General features: G+C 49.6%; 1 protein-coding gene across 1 annotated transcript in view; it reads right to left on the minus strand.

Moving 5' to 3' along the window:
• The window catches only part of CCDC88C (coiled-coil domain containing 88C), a 146009-nt gene that overhangs the window by 125462 nt on the left and 4790 nt on the right, over positions 1-15757 (minus strand). The window contains exon 3 of the mRNA XM_010836261.1: positions 10368-10476. Within this exon, the coding sequence (XP_010834563.1) occupies positions 10368-10476 (109 nt within the window). The remainder of the gene's footprint in view (positions 1-10367; positions 10477-15757) is intronic.

Below are 15757 nucleotides of genomic sequence, written 5' to 3' on the forward strand. Positions count from 1 at the left end.
CTCACTCACTCACTCCTATCTCGTGGCCTGAAGCCTCCTCGGCCTGGCCAAATTCCAGCTCTGCTAATTGCATCAGACCCACCTTTCACCCCTCCTCACCCTCTGCAATTAGCCCAGATTCTCTGCTTCCTGCTGCTCTGGGGGAGGAGGGGCGGGGGTGCAGGGTGAAGTCTGAGGCCAGCTGCTCCCTCAGTCCCACCCACAGCCCAACCCCGGAAGTGCTGGTTTCAGAAGGTGCCTGAAGCAATCCAGCCCCTTCCCCTGGGGCTCCCAGCGGGTGTGAAGTCAGCTTAACATGGGGGAGCCCAAGCGGGAGACCCTGGGGAAGCAGCACTCCCAGCCTGGCCCACCTGCACACAACGGCTAGTCTGCCCACCGCAAGCCACCTCCCTCCAGGACTGCAGAAAGCAGCCAATGACCATGAGAGCTTGAGCTCCACCAGCCTCACTTGCCTAATCTGTAAAATGGGGACAGTAATTTCGTCCTCACAGTGACAGGGCTGAAAGCTCCTAGCACAGTGCCAAGCTGATAGCCATCCAGCTATCTTCTCTCAGCCATTTGACAGGGGCACAGGGCTGAGTCCCAAAGTTCCTGCTTGCTATTCAATACAGCTCTATAGCATGTCTTCTAAAAACAGAAGGGGAAAAAAAGAAATCCAAGTCCAACCGGCAGTTGGTCTCTCTCATGTGCTGCAAAAACAAAACCCTGCCTCTGGGAAGGTGTGGGGCTGCGTGGCCCATGACCAGGTATCCACAGCCCTGTCGGCTCCGTCCCTGGCAGCAGGTCAGGGAGGGTCACCGGTCAGGAGCACACACCTTCTGCTTGGTGTGGAGAAAGGGAATTCAGGTGGACCTGAAGCTGCTGTCCTCCTGCAGCCTCCCCGCCCCACTTCCAGTCCCAGACAGGCTGACTAGGAGCCACTGCCCTGAAGCCCAGGGAGCCAGCACCCTGCTGCAGGGCTCTGCTCTCCCGGGCCTGAGAAAGCATTTTATCCTCTTCCCGCTGTTCCCTCTGGGCAGGGGACCTAACAACTGCCGCCCACAGCCCCCCGAGCCTCTCGGGCTTGTCCCCTCTCCCCTCTGCCCCAGCTTTGGTCCAGGCTTCCATGACCTGTCCTGACTCCCCAACTCCCTCCTGAAGCCAATCCACTCTCAATATGGGTGTCAAAAGTTCTCTTTTTTTAAACTTTCCTCTTTCAAAAGGTTATAAACACTCCCAAGTCCCTCTGGGATGAAGTTCAAATTCGTGAGCCTGGCATCCGCCCTGGGGAACCTCCCTACCTTTGGAGCCTCACCCGTCACCACTCCCCAGCGAAGCCCCCACCCTCCAGCCACTCAGAGGTGACTTGCTCAGCCCTCAGGCTGCTCTGTGCCTCTCTGGTTTTGCAGGTGCTATTGCTCCCCCAGGACACCCCCCATGCACCCCATTTTCTGCCAGACTAGCTCCGTGCCTATCCTTCAGGACTCAGGCCAAGCACCACCCCTTTGCAAAGCTCTCCTTGGGCACTAGCCCTCCCCTGGCTGGGGCACTCCTGCCCGTGCCCTGTGACATCCGTGTCCTGTGCACACAGGTGTTTCAGCGGTTGGTTTGCCTGGCTTGTCTCCCACCCCGCTAGACGCGAGTATCTCAGGCATGAAGGAGGAGGAGGAGGAACAGACACAAGAACCGGGGGACTCCCAGCGGGACACACCCAGCTCTCTGGGCCACAGCGTTTCCATGTCCCATGTTTCATCACCCGATACCAGAGAGAACAGGGGACAGGAAGGGAGAGGAAGGAAAGAGGAAAGGAGGGGCCCGCGCAGACCACCGCCCTCCCCAGCCTCACTTCCCAACACAGTCTGGAAGTGTCTCCCTTAAACTTTAGACAGAGAGCAAGCATTCACAGGGAAGTCGATCATCTCCTGGGTCGAATCCACGGCAGACAAAGGCTCCCGCTCCGAAAGGGGGCCGGGGTGCTGGGACCCCTCTGATGAAGGCCTCCCAGGCCTGGGGCTGGACCGCCCAGCCTCACCACTGCATTTGGTCACCATGTCACAGCCGTGCTGGAGACTCCAAACCGGGATCCAGTGACACGCCAACAAGGACGTTTGCCCAGATGTCCGGTATAAATAATCTCAGACCTCCATTCGCACGGCAGAGACACAGAAATCTTCAGCATTCAGCAGCAACACAGAACACGGCGTTTTTCATGGGTGCGGGACATAAAGGGGCAATTCAGCAAAGAAAAACAAAAGGCCATAAAGAAGGCAACTTTGGTAATAAGTAGCAAAAGTCCTCAAAGTATTCATGCCCTCTGACCCGGGGATTCCATGCTAGGAATTTATCCAAAGGACATAAAAACAGAAGTTGAAAGATTTATGGACCAAGGTTGTTCATGGTGGTATTATTTATAATTCTAAGACAGAAATAACTCAGTATCAATGAGAGTGGCATAGCCACATGACGAAGTGCCATGTAGACACCAAAATGCATTTATGAAAGAACATGGGAAAGGATATGAGGAAATGCTCACTGCACAGTAAATGAAAAGAAAGGTTTCATACGATCCACATCTTGAAACACGCATAGGCACCAACACAAAGTTAGAAAGCATAAATACTAAAATGTTAACAATGGTATGCCTAGGTGGCAAGATAGTGGGCAGATTTAATTTTCTTTGCATTTCCCAGTCTGCAATCAGAAAATATAATCAAAAATATTACCTTTAATTTCCTCAAAACATAGAGATAAGCTACATCAAGAATACCCACCTTCCAATAAGAAAAAATGCAAAAGGAAAAAAAAAACCCATCTCACTGCCTTTCTCTTTTAAGAGTGGAGAGTCTGTCATACAGAGTAAAATGAGTCAGGAAGAGAAAAACAAATATTGTATATTAACGCATATATATGGAATCTAGAAAAATGGTATGCTGCTGCTAAGTCACTTCAGTTGTGTCCGACTCTGTGTGACCCCATAGACGGCAGCCCGCCAGGCACCCCCGTCCCTGGGATTCTCCAGGCAAGAACAATGGAGTGGGTTGCCATTTCCTTCTCCAACGCATGAAAGTGAAAAGTGAAAGTGAAGTCGCTCAGTCGTGTCCTACTCTTAGCGACCCCATGGACTGCAGCCTACCAGGCTCATCCATCCATGGGATTTTCCAGGCAAGAGTACTGGAGTGGGGTGCCATCGCCTTCTCAATGGTATAGATGAGCCTATTTGCAGGGCAGGAGAAGAGATGCAGATGTAGGGAACAGACCTGTGGGTAAGGGCAGGAAAGGGAGGGTGGGACGCACAGACGTATACACACTGGGGCTCCCCTGGGGCTCGGCAGGAAAGAATCTGCCTGCAACGCAGAAGACCCAGGCTCGATCCCTGGGTCGGGACAATCCCCTGGAGAAGGAAATGTCAACCCACTCCAGTATTCTTGCCTGGGAAATCCCATGGATAGAGAAGCCTGTTCATGGGGTCACAAAGTCGGACAATGTGTAAGATAGATAGCTAGTGGGAAACTGCTGTATAGCAGAGGGCTCAGCTTGGTGCTCTATGATGACCTCTGTGATGAGTGGCGAGAGGGAAGTGGGTAGGAGGGAGGCTCAAGAGGAAGGGGATATACGTATACTTATAGCTGATTCACTTTTGTACAGGAGAAACTAACACAACATTCTAAAGCATTAAGAGTGAAAAAGGTGGCTTAAAACTCAACATTCAAGAAACTAAGATCATGGCATCTGGTCCCATCACCTCATGGCAAATAAATGGGGAAACAACAGAAACAGTGACAGACTTTTTCTTGAGCTCCAAAATCACGGAAGATGGTGATTGCAGTCATGAAATTAAAAGATGCTTGCTCCTTGGAAGAAAAGCTATGACCAATCTAGACAGCTTACTAAAAAGCAGAGACATTACTTTGCCAACAAAGGTCCATATAGTCAAAGCTAAGGTTTTTCCAGTAGTCATGTATGGATGTGAGAGTTGGACCATAAAGAAGGCTGAGCACAGAGGAATTGATGCTTTTGAACCATGGTGTTGGAGAAGACTCTTGAGAATCCCTTGGACTGCAAGGAGATCCAATCAGTCCATCCTAAAGGAAATCAGTCCTGAATACTCATTGGAAGGACTGATGCTGAAGCTGAAGCTCCAAAACTTCGGCCACCTGATGCGAAGAGATGACTCATTGGAAAAGACCCTGATGCTGGGAAGGACTGAGAGCAAGAGGAAAAGGGGTTGCAAAGGATGAGATGTCTTGATGGCATTACCGACTCCAGGGACGTGAGTTTGAGCAAGCTCAGGAGATGGTGAAGGACAGGGAAGCCTGGTGTGCTGCCGTCCATGGGGTCACAAAGAGCCAGACACAACTGAGTGAGTGAACAACAACAAATACTCCGATAATAAAATAGAGTGGAAAAATCAATTTCTCCCTTACAAACTCAATACACTATAATTCATGAAGCAGATTCCTCTGGTACCTCTAGACAGGGCCTGAGCAGAGTTAAGTTCCCTTGAACACTGTCTCTATCCAGTAAAGCACATCACATCTACCTAAAGAGACTTCACTTTATCTAAAAAGCCTCCAGACCACATGAATTAGAGTTCACTTTGTTCCCACCAACAGTGTCAAATATACATTTCCTTCTATTTTTACTTTTGACAAAAGTCTTTCATTTTTTCAAACTGCACACATTTCTAAAGATAATTCTAGCAGTCAGCCCATGCTTATCTAATACAAATACCACAGAAAACCAACAGATCCCCAAAGTAAGGTGGAGTGGGCAAAAGGTACAAGCAGTAATATGGAGGTTTAATCTGAATATGTGACACAAAACCATATGTACACACACAGAGAAACTAACCACAGGAGTTACCTCCAGGGAGGCAGGTAAGGATAACTGGACAAAGTAAGAGAAACACCAGGGACTTCAGGCAGAAAAAACCTCTTAGAAGAAAGGTCTGAAGCAAATATGAAAAATATTCACATATGTTCATATTTATTTTGAGCAGATACACAGGTGTTCCTTAAAAGCATTTGTACTGTTTCATTTTTAATCTTTTCAAAGCAATGAAGGAAAAGAGAGATTACAGAAGAGATTACAACCCGGGACTGTTGCTTCTGCGACAAAGACCAATATTGTGGGTCTGTTCTGGCCTTCCAACCACGTGACAGACCAGAAGTCAGAAGAGCCAAGTTCCAAGAACTCGCAATACAGAACTTCCTTGAGGTGATCTGAAACTCTAAAATCTTAGTGGTCTCGGGCCGCCATGCAACTATGGAATTTCAGAACCACAAGGGCCCACCCTCTTCCGGACAGATGAACGCTCAGGAGGCCCACAGCAGGAAAGCCGCAGGTCCCAGGGCTCGGCCAGCGAGGGGAGGCACCCGGAGCAGCTCGGCCAATTCCCCATTTCAGAGCCAGCCCTGCGGGTGGGTCCCTGCGTTCACCTGAGGGTGCCGGTTTCAGGATCGACATCCACACGCGACACGATAGTGAAGATGTACATCTCCACCAACACACGCTGAACTCGTCCGGGCCGCTGTGTGAAGTACTTCCCACTCGCAGAAAGCCAAAGAAACCTCAGAAATTTCACGTGACAATTAGGCCCCAGGTGTCGTGAGAAGGAGCTGGCTCACAGGTGTCCACGGCCCTCCCGGGGCCTGGACACCACGCACAACCCCCAGAGGATAAACACGCATGAGCCACCTGCCGCACCAGCGATTTCTGCATCTACTACTGGCCATGTTTTCCTACGGGTTCTGCGATCAAATGAATGTACACTCGACATCCACACTCAAGGCTCTGATGTGACAAATGAACCATTCTATAAATCCAAATTTTACCTTAAAAGGACTCAGATAGAAAAGAGTTTGGCTGTTGAGTGTATCAAACAAGCCTCATGTGATGCTCTGGAGAAGGAAATGGCAACCCACCCCAGTATTCTTGCCTGGAAAATCCCATGGACGGAGAAGCCTGGCGGGCAACGGTCCATGGGGTGGCAAAGAGTCGGACACGACTGAGCGACTAAACAATAAACAACACGTGACGCTGGGCTCAATGCTGATCAGCCCAGGGGTCAGCCCCTCGACCAGGGGCTCGAGGCAGCACACGCTTCTGATCCAGGCCCGCCTTCCTTCCAGGTCTCTCTGCAGGTTTAACCATTTGTGGATGCTCATCCTGACCCGCCTCTCCTCCTTTAAAATTCAGAGACTGAACCAGGTGCTGTCCCCAAGGGCTTGTCCAACTCTGGCTTCCTAGCAACCCCCTCAATGACACCCATTCCCCCTGGTCACCTTCTCATCACTGCAGCCTCTCCTCCACCTGTCCTGGGGCAGACGAGACGTGCCTCCGTTTTATGTGATGGACAGGAGTCACCCGAGTTCTCACTGAGCTCTCTCTGCCCCTGGAGGCCTGGCTGACAGGGCCTCTCCCCGGCATCCCTAGAAACGCTCTAAACCACTAGGTTCCCACGAGCATGCATCAGAATCGCCTGGAGGGCTTGTTAAGCTGCAGACTGCCAGACCTCCACAGAAGGTCCAGGGAAGGGGCCAGACCTGCACCTCTAACAAGTTCCCAGGTGACACGGATGCTGCTGGTCTGGGGACCACACTGGGAGGACCACCTCTCTGGCCCACTGACTGCCCCTCCTGTTGGAAGGATGTTAAGACTTAAAACAGCTGGGGAACTTCTGAAAACGCAGATTTCAGGTGCCAACCCCAGAAGAGTCAGAGCAGCAGTTCAGAGGGAGGCCCAAGACACCGGTGGTCAGACTGAACCGGGCCACGCTGGTTCTTGCCCACTGTCTGTCCTCTGCGCCATAAGAAGGTCAAAGGTCAAAAAAGGTCAAAGACCTTTTTTTGTCTCTGCAGGCTTTCGGGAACAAAACCTGAGCTTCCTTGTGAAAGAAGCCCGTGCTATTGACGAGAGGCCCCGTCCCTCCTGACTTTCCCTGCCCCATGTGCCTCAGAAAAGAAGGGGACAGCCTGGGGGTGGGAGCAAACCACCGCTGGGCAAACAAGACCCGGGGCTGGATTCGCCGACCTCGTGGTGTCTACTGAAAAGCCATGGCAAGAGGAAGTCCCTGTCCCGAAAGGGGGACCTCCCACCCTCCCCAGTCACCCTGGCCAGAACCTCACTGGTCTCACGTCACCTCAAGCCCTCACAGTCTGTAAGCCCTCTCTCAAAAGGGGACGCTGGGCAGTACTTCTTTTGGAAAACTTTCTTGAATGTCACTCGACAATAATAACCGGTTATGTTTATGCTACAATTGTCAGGTGGGAGGGGAAAAAAGGCAGGATATGCAATTGTATATAAGGCATGACTACCACGGAATAAAACACAAAAACTATTCATGCAAAAACTGGAAGGAAGCACTAAAAATGTTAATAGTGATTGTCTCTGGGTGCTGGGGTTCTGAGCGGTTCTTTTCTTCTTGCGACTTGTTTGTTTCCTAAGGGTTTGTTTATAAAGAACACATATTACTTACATAACCAGAACTAAGCTTTATTTTACAATAACTTGGAAGGAAAAAACAACAGAACACTGCCCACACCTAAGCTGTGTCGGTGCAAAAGGGCAGTGTCCTGCCAGCTTCCTCCAAGTGCGCGGAGCTGACTGAGGGGCAGGGACGGCGCACGGCCTTCAGCAAGTGCTTTCAGCAAACACTGCTCCGGGCTGGGGTTGAGGCTGTCCACGCACACCAGCCCTACCCTCAAAGAGCTGCTGCTGCTGCTGCTAAGTCGCTTCAGTCGTGTCCGACTCTGTGCGACCCCATAGACGGCAGCCCACCAGGCTCCCCCGTCCCTGGGATTCTCCAGGCAAGAACACTGGAGTGGGTTGCCATTTCCCTCTCCAGTGCAGGAAAGTGAAAACTGAAAGGGAAGTCGCTCAGTCGTGTCTGACTCTTAGCGACCCCATGGACTGCAGCCCCCCAGACTCCTCTGTCCATGGGATTTTCCAGGCAAGAGTGCTGGAGTGGGGTGCCATTGCCTTCTCCAGAGCATCACCTGAGGCTTGTTTGATACACTCAACAGCCAAAATCTTTTTCATTTGAGTCCTTTTAAGTTAAAATTTGGATTTATAGAATGAACAAGGATGCAGGGGTCTTCTTTTCTACCTGTAAGTCCTTCAGGGCCCTGAGAACAGACTAGCGACTGTCTCCTTCCAGAGACTGCTGCCCATCTTCTAGAACTCGGCTCAGTGACCCCAAGAGCAGTAAACTGCCTCCAAGTACTGGAAAGGGTCTCAAGCCCTTTGGCCAACCCAGACTGGACTGTCAGAGCTGGCGGGCACCACGGCATGTGTGCTCCTGGGCCGGCAAGCCCAGAGAGCAGTACCTGCCAGGCCAAGCAGCCCGCAGTAAGCTCCTGAGTGCCGCAAGCTACACACAGACCCAGAAATCTCACCTCCATCCCAACTCTTCACCACGGCCCTCAGGGAGGGTTACCACCTCCCAGCCACACCTGGAGTGGGAGACACATCTGTCCAGAGCTGGGGATCTCGTCTCCAACTGTTACGACCATCCACTTCCTCTGGCACTTGCACACATCATGGAAAGCACTGTGTGAGTGCTAAGTCTCTCCAGTCGTGTCCGACTCTGTGCGACCCTATGGACTGTAGCCGGCCAGGCTCCTCTGTCCATGGGATTCTCTAGGCAAGAATACTGGAGTAGGTTGCCATGCCCTTCTCCAGGGGATCTTCCCGACCTAGGGATCAAATCCACATCTCTTACATCTACCCGACAGCCACTGTGGCCACCAGACAGCCTGCTCCACGCCCAGGCCCAAGTTCATGGGCAGCAGCAGGTTCCATAGAATGTGGCTGTCATGTGGGAAGCACTAGCTGAGACCCACTGGCTGACAGCATGCCTGGCCCTGGGCATGGCTCTCCTAGCAAGGAAACAAACCCCCCACCAGCCCCCAGATCCAACTTGCACAGGGCTCCCCCCAGCCCTTCCTCAGCACAGCTAGCATCTGTTACTAAAAGCATGGACCTGGTGCTCAGCCGCCCAAAGGCTGCTCAGAGTGCCCACGGTGCTGGGCTTTCAGCGGGCCCTGAAATGAACACCAGGGGCTGGCTGAATTGGCCATAAAGCAAAGGCATCCAGCACCCCAACCCCAGAGGGAAGAAAATGGAAACTATCAACTCAGAAAACCCATGACATGTCCACTCCCTCCTTCACCCATCTTTCCTCAAACAGCAGCACCTACAGCCCTCTGCAGGAAGCAGACAAGCACACGGCCCGACACCACGGCGCAAACTCCATCCGGCCGCCTGTCCAGCGACCTCAGTGACCTCAGAACCCGCACGGCTGCACGAGGGCAGAGAGGGAAGCCGCACCTGGCCAGAGGGCTTCCTCATGGTGACAGGGACCTCATGGCTCTGAAGATGCTCCCAAGCCCCAGAACCGAGACGAAGTCACAGCCCAGAAAGTCGAGGGCTAGGAGAGATCTCAGAGGCAGAGGGCTCCGTGAAACCCCAGCACGATTCCGGAAGAGAAGGGCTCTTGAACAGTGATTCTCAAACTGTGCCCCCTGGGGTCCTGGGAAGCCCTCCAGAGATGCCCTGGAGGGCGAGGAGGGGGCTGAGCAGAGGGCATTCAAGCCCCCACGTCACTCAGAGTTGCCAGGGCTTCCCCTGGGGCCTTGAGAAAATTCATATGGGGCTAAAAAGTTTCATGCCTAAGTTTGACAAGCCCGGGCTCCAAAGTGCACACTTTAAATCTACTTCCCTTCAATGTCTCCATATAAAGATCATGAACATCAAAGATCCTTGCCCAACTAGCCCAAGGCTGGGATGGGGGTTTCACAGCCCTTCCCCCTTCGGGCCCTCTTGCCTGACCCACCTACCGGCGAGCTGAGATATGGGGAGCATTTCCATATCTCAGAATTTTAGGCAGACACCCCAACCCTGAACCCTGGTGCTCCTGTCTGCCAACTCGGGGCTGGCTGATTTCATATTTCGCCCGAACACAACCCTTCTGTGGTCCCTTCTCTTCCTCAACCCCTTGAATCGCTCCTGTACAGACTCGCCGAGCTGTGGGTGATAACCGTGCAGGGTGCCCCTCCCAGAGCCCTCATCAGCCAGGCCCCCCAAGACTGTGAGCTGGGGCTGCGGCTGCGGACCAAGGCTCATCTCCCAGGCCCACCCGGCACCAGGCACGCTGTGGTGCACACGGCTCAAAGGATATTCCCTGGGCAGAATAAAGCAATCCCACCTCTGACCCTTCTCACAATGTCAGAGAAAAGATGCATGAGCAAACATGCCAAGTGTCAACAGGCAGCTAGCTGCCTGGCCACCACTTCCTCTCAGCTTCCTGTGGGGAAACCGTTCGAATGAAGGTATTGCCGGACGCACAGCAGGACTCCGGGGGGTGAGAGGGGGGAGGACCGCCTTACCTGGTAGTAGGTCTTGATGTTTCTCACCAAGATGGTCAAGTTCTGAATGCGAAGGTTCACATCGTTGTTGACGTGCTTGTTGATGCGTTGATTTGTTGGCCTGGGATCTCTAGTGGGGGTAAAAAATGATGAGAATGGAAATTGCACCTCCCAGCCCCTGCCATACCCCATCCTACCCCCGAGTGCTGAGTCCTCTTCAAGCCTAGGTCACTATGCAGCTGTGGCGAGTGTGGCTCAGGTCAAACCCTAAGTCTGCTACTGCCAAGCCGTGAACCCTCAGGGGAGACATGTCACTTTCTGCTCCCCCTCCCCAAGCACCAAGCCCACCACCTGCCCTTAATCAATATTATTGTTTCCCCACTGCTGGCAGCAGCCACAAACGACCGAGTGTCAATGCTGACCCCGAAGTGACACTGTATAAAAGTCAGCTTTTGTTGCTCAGTCTCTAAGTTGTGTCCAACTCTTTTGAGACCCCCATGGACTGTAGAGCCTGACAGGCTCCTCTGACCATGGGATTTCCCAGGCAAGAATACTGGAGCAGGTTGCCATTTCCTTCTCTAGGGGATCTTCCCAACCCGGGGATTGAACTCGTGTCTCCCAGCATTGGCAGGTGGATTTCTTTTTCTTTTCTTTCTTTTTTTTTTTTTAAACCACTGAGCCACCAATAACCTACCTCAAAATATATTTCAAGACTAAAGAGAACAGGACTTCCCTGGTGGTACAGTGGATAGGAGTCTGCCTGTCAATGCAGGGGACACAGGTTCGATCCCTGTTCCAGGAAGATTCCACATGCCGCAGGCAACTAAAGCACCTGTGCCCCAACTCCTGAAGCCCATGCACCTAGAGCCCCGTCCTCTGCAGCAAGAGAAGTCAACACATGAGAAGCCTGTGCACCCCAATGCAGGGCACCCCCTGCTCACTGCAACCAGAGAAAGGCCACATGCAGCAATAGACCCAGTGCAACCAGAAATAAATAAATATTGTTAAAAAATTGAGAGAGCTAACTTATTAAACAAAAGATAAAAAAGGATTAAAAGCTAAAAGCCAAACAAAGCAAATTATGTGAAATATCAAGAAAGGGGGGAAAATGGTACATTTTCTGACTTCATAAAAATCAGTAAAATCATCAATGTTCCACTTCACATGAGTCTCCTGTGTGTGTCGCCGAGTGGTCATGCCTGTGATTTACATTCCAGGCAGACACTTCTGGCTCAAAAAACCGCCACCATGAGTCTGTGACACTATGTCGTGTACGCCACACCCTACAAGAAATGCTAAGAGACACAGATAATTGATGTGGGAAATCCCCAAGTGTCATTTCTTTTCCAAACTCAGGCAAAAGGCAGGTCTGGTTGTGATGAAACTCAAAATCTGAATCAAGTGATTTATAATATCATTCATCTACATACAGGACATTTCTCAAAAATTCTCAGTGTTAACGATGTTTCTTATTTGGAGAACAGACTGGACAAGAATGGATTTTCGCTCCCCACTCCCCCTACATACCACACACTGCTTTCTTTTCCTAACAAAGTCCTCCCGCCCATTCGACTGTCCCAAGACACCATGAAGGATGTCTCATTCAAATGAGGGCTGTGTTCATGGTTTCATCTGTCATCTGAGCCCCGTGATGAGGGTGCTGAGCCTCCTGGGGGCTGGTGTGATGGAAGAGAAACAGGTCTCTTCCTCCTTCCTTCGTACTCATGCCCCTCGATGATGATAGTGTGAGCACAGGAAGGGGAATTTGGGGGAGTAAAGCAAATCAATTGCAATGCCATTTGGCTCTTTCAAAGCCAAAAATTTATACAAGATTAACCAATAGAAAAAAAAATCTACAAACTGAAATTATTTCAAATATCACTGCAGGCATAATTTCTTAATAACACAAGCTGTTTAAAATTCAACCATTAAGTAAATATTTGATATAAACTCTATGAGTCCCGACACTGTACTGCGTGTGTGCAAACCCCTTCATGAATCACGCTGCCATAATCAGCCATGGATTTTATTCAATCATCCTGCCTCCCCTAAAACAGTCATATGAGCACGTTGGGGCAACCAGAAGACCTCTTTTCAACTGTCCCAACTTTTTTCCTGGGACAAAGCTTCTTACTGTCCTCATATAGTACAGAGTCCTGCTAAGCCATTTACATGTCTCTTCTGGAGCCATTCATTACTGAGAAAATAAAGGTTAACAGTTGCATGGAAATTAATTTAGCCATAGAGGAGGTATTCGGAATTTAAACCACAAAGGCATTTTAGCTAAAGAAGTATACCTAGCATGACAAAATAATTTATCTTACGGGTGCAATTCTCCTCCCTTTACTACAGAGACCTGAAGAGATGAGAGACAATTTCACAAAGTGATGAATGTGCTACTTACAACAGGAGAACTTAGGGCTTCCCAGGTGGCTCAGCGGTAAAGAATCCGCCTGTCAGTGCAGGAGACACGGGTTCGATCCCTAGGGAAGATCCCACATGCCGCAGGGCAATTAAACCCAGGCGCCACAGCTACTGAGCCTGTGCCCTAGGGCCCAGGAGCCGAAACAAGAGAAGCTACTGCAATGAGAAGCCTACGCATCACAACTAAGACCCAGCACCATTAATAAATGCATATTTTTTAAAAACATAGAACTTAAGAGAAGATGCAGGTCCCAGTTTCCATTAAGTCAGACGGGACCACCTGAAGAGTACCAGGAGCCAGAGGACCTTAGCAAACACGTGGATGTTCACTGCACGAGCAAAGGCAAAACACACACCCGAGGTCTGGGCCTGGGAAGCCATCAGGTGACGGGGGAGCCTCTGACCATCCCCGCTCTTAGCCTCCAGTTCTAGGAAGCAACAGCTAATGGAAGCAACATTCCAAAATATGCTCACATTTAGTACATGAATAATTAGACTAATTATCATGATCATTATCTTAGCACTCCTTCCTTTAACTATGGCTCTCAAGGTAAAGAGAGATTAGAGAATAAATTGAACAGCAGTCAACTCTGGTTACGGAAGGCCTATCCCTACTTGGCCTAGCATTGCATAACCCCCTCCCGTCCTGGAGCAGGAAATGGGTCAGAAGCCACTGATTCTGGTCTGGAAATGGGCCCAGGATGGGTCAAAGTTCTCTAGGCTCCATTGGGCTCATCTGCCAGGTGACCACAGGACTCTTCCGGCCCTAAAAGCCTACCATTCCAGGAAGGCCAGGGCTGTACTGGCCAACGTGGTTCTTGATCCCAGGAAGATCACAGAACTACTGCAAGACTGTCTCCCTGAAAGCCATCAAAAGCAACAAGGCTCTTCTTTACATGACAGTCCTAGAACACAAAAGGCTGCCAGTCCCACACCGGGATGTGTGGGGCGCACAGAAGATAGGAGAGAGACACGGGTGCAAGAAAGTGTCTAGGAGCTTGTCCAAACTCGGAGACAAACAAGGCCAAAGTGCAGGGCCCTGAGGGCTTTCTTCTTGGGGAAAAAAAAAAAAGAAATCACTCTCCCTAAAATTTCAAAGAGAACTATAATTTAGACTTATAGCAACCTTGTCTCCCTCCTTTGAGAAAAGGTCAGCCCTGAACTTTCCATCATATTCCAATGACTCCTAGATTTAAAACTGAATCCAGAAAAAAAAAAAAACCCCGAATCAAGAAACCATGTTTGGGGACTTCCCTGGCAGTCCAGTGGTTAGGACTCCATGCTTCCAATGCAGGATGTACAGGTCCAATCCCTGGTCGGGGAACCAGGATCCCACGTGCCATGTGGTGTGGCCAAAATGTTTTAAAAATAAAGAAGAAATTATGTTTGATACAGATGATAGAGATACTGATAATCTATCATAGATTTAAAAAAAAAGGTTGAGCCCAACATTATATAAAAATACATTAGGAAGATATATGTATATACCACAGACAACATCTGGGAGGCACCAGAATATTAATACTACTACCTTGACATGGTAAAATTATAGGCAGTGTTTGTTTTGCTCATCTATATGTTTCTCCTGAAGGAGGAAATGGCAATCCACTCCACTAGTCCCATGGACAGAGGAGGCTGGTGGGCTACAGCCCACGAGGTTGCAAAGAGTCAGACGTGACTGAGCGTACACATGCATCTATGTGTTTCTACCTTCCTACAACGAACATGAATTTTTTCATTTAACTTTTACAGACTCAAGGCCCCATGAAGAGTGTCACATGCTGCAGCCACCAAAGAATATCACTTAAGTTCATGAGTAAAAACTCTTTTTGCTCCAAGACTTTAGCACCAACACAAACTCATTCAACTAACAAGTATCTGCCCCTTTATCCTCAGCTTTAACATCTGCAAAATGGGAACATAACTCCTCTTCTGGCACTCTAAGGAAAAAACTTATGTTCAAATGCTTTTTATTTTTTTCTCCCGAGAAAAGCACTTTTTAAAAGATATACTTATTTTTAATTGGAGGATAATTGCTTTACAATGATGTGTTGGTTTCTGCCATACAGCATCATGAATCAGCCGTAGGTACGCATATGTCCCCTCCCTCATGAACCTCCCTCCTACCTCCTATCCCATCCCACCCCTCTAGGTTGTCCCAGAGCACCAGGTTGAGCTCCCTGTGTCATACAGTAAATTCCCACTGGCTATCTATTTTACATATGGTAATGTATACGTGTCAATGCTATACTCTCAATTCGTCCCAACCTTTCCTTCCCTTACATAAGGTAATGTGTATGTTTTAATGCTGCTCTCTCAATTCATTGCACTCTCTCCTCCCCGCCCCACCCGGCTCCCGCTGTGTCCACAAGTCCATTATCTATGTCTGTGTTTCTATGCTGCCCCACATATAAGGTCATCAGAACCATTTTTCTAGATTCCATATATATGTATTAATATACAATACTCCAAATGCTTTTTAGAAGCTTAAGAAACTCTTCCATTGGCCTGCAGATATTTTCAACTTCTGAATAATGAATATATTATTCATAATTCTGCAGCTAGCACAAGGGGTTAGAAAGGAGTCTGAACAAAGCAAATAGTATTGGATTTAACGTAGGCCTTGCCCAGGTACAAGCTTTCAGTCCCAGTTTCCAACTGCACTCAACAGCCACTGCATCAACTCAGGTGTCAACTCTCATGTGGACAGATGCACACCAGCACAGGCATGTGTCCACACACATAAAGCCAGCTTCAGGCCTCGCTAACAATAATGATGACTGACATGATTGACATCTGTTGGGCATTTCCTATACATGCATAATCATATTTAATCTTCCCCAAATCTATAAAATACCATCCCGCTTATTACAGATCAGGAAATTGAGGCTTAGAGAGTTTAAGTAATTGGCCCAACGTAACAGAACCAGTATAGCAGAGGGAAGACTTGAATTTGTCTGCCTGATGCTAGAGTCAGAGCTCTCTTT

Source organism: Bison bison, unplaced genomic scaffold (assembly GCF_000754665.1).
Source record: "Bison bison bison isolate TAMUID 2011002044 unplaced genomic scaffold, Bison_UMD1.0 scf7180017864061, whole genome shotgun sequence".
In the NCBI taxonomy this organism is placed as follows: Eukaryota; Metazoa; Chordata; class Mammalia; order Artiodactyla; family Bovidae; genus Bison; species Bison bison.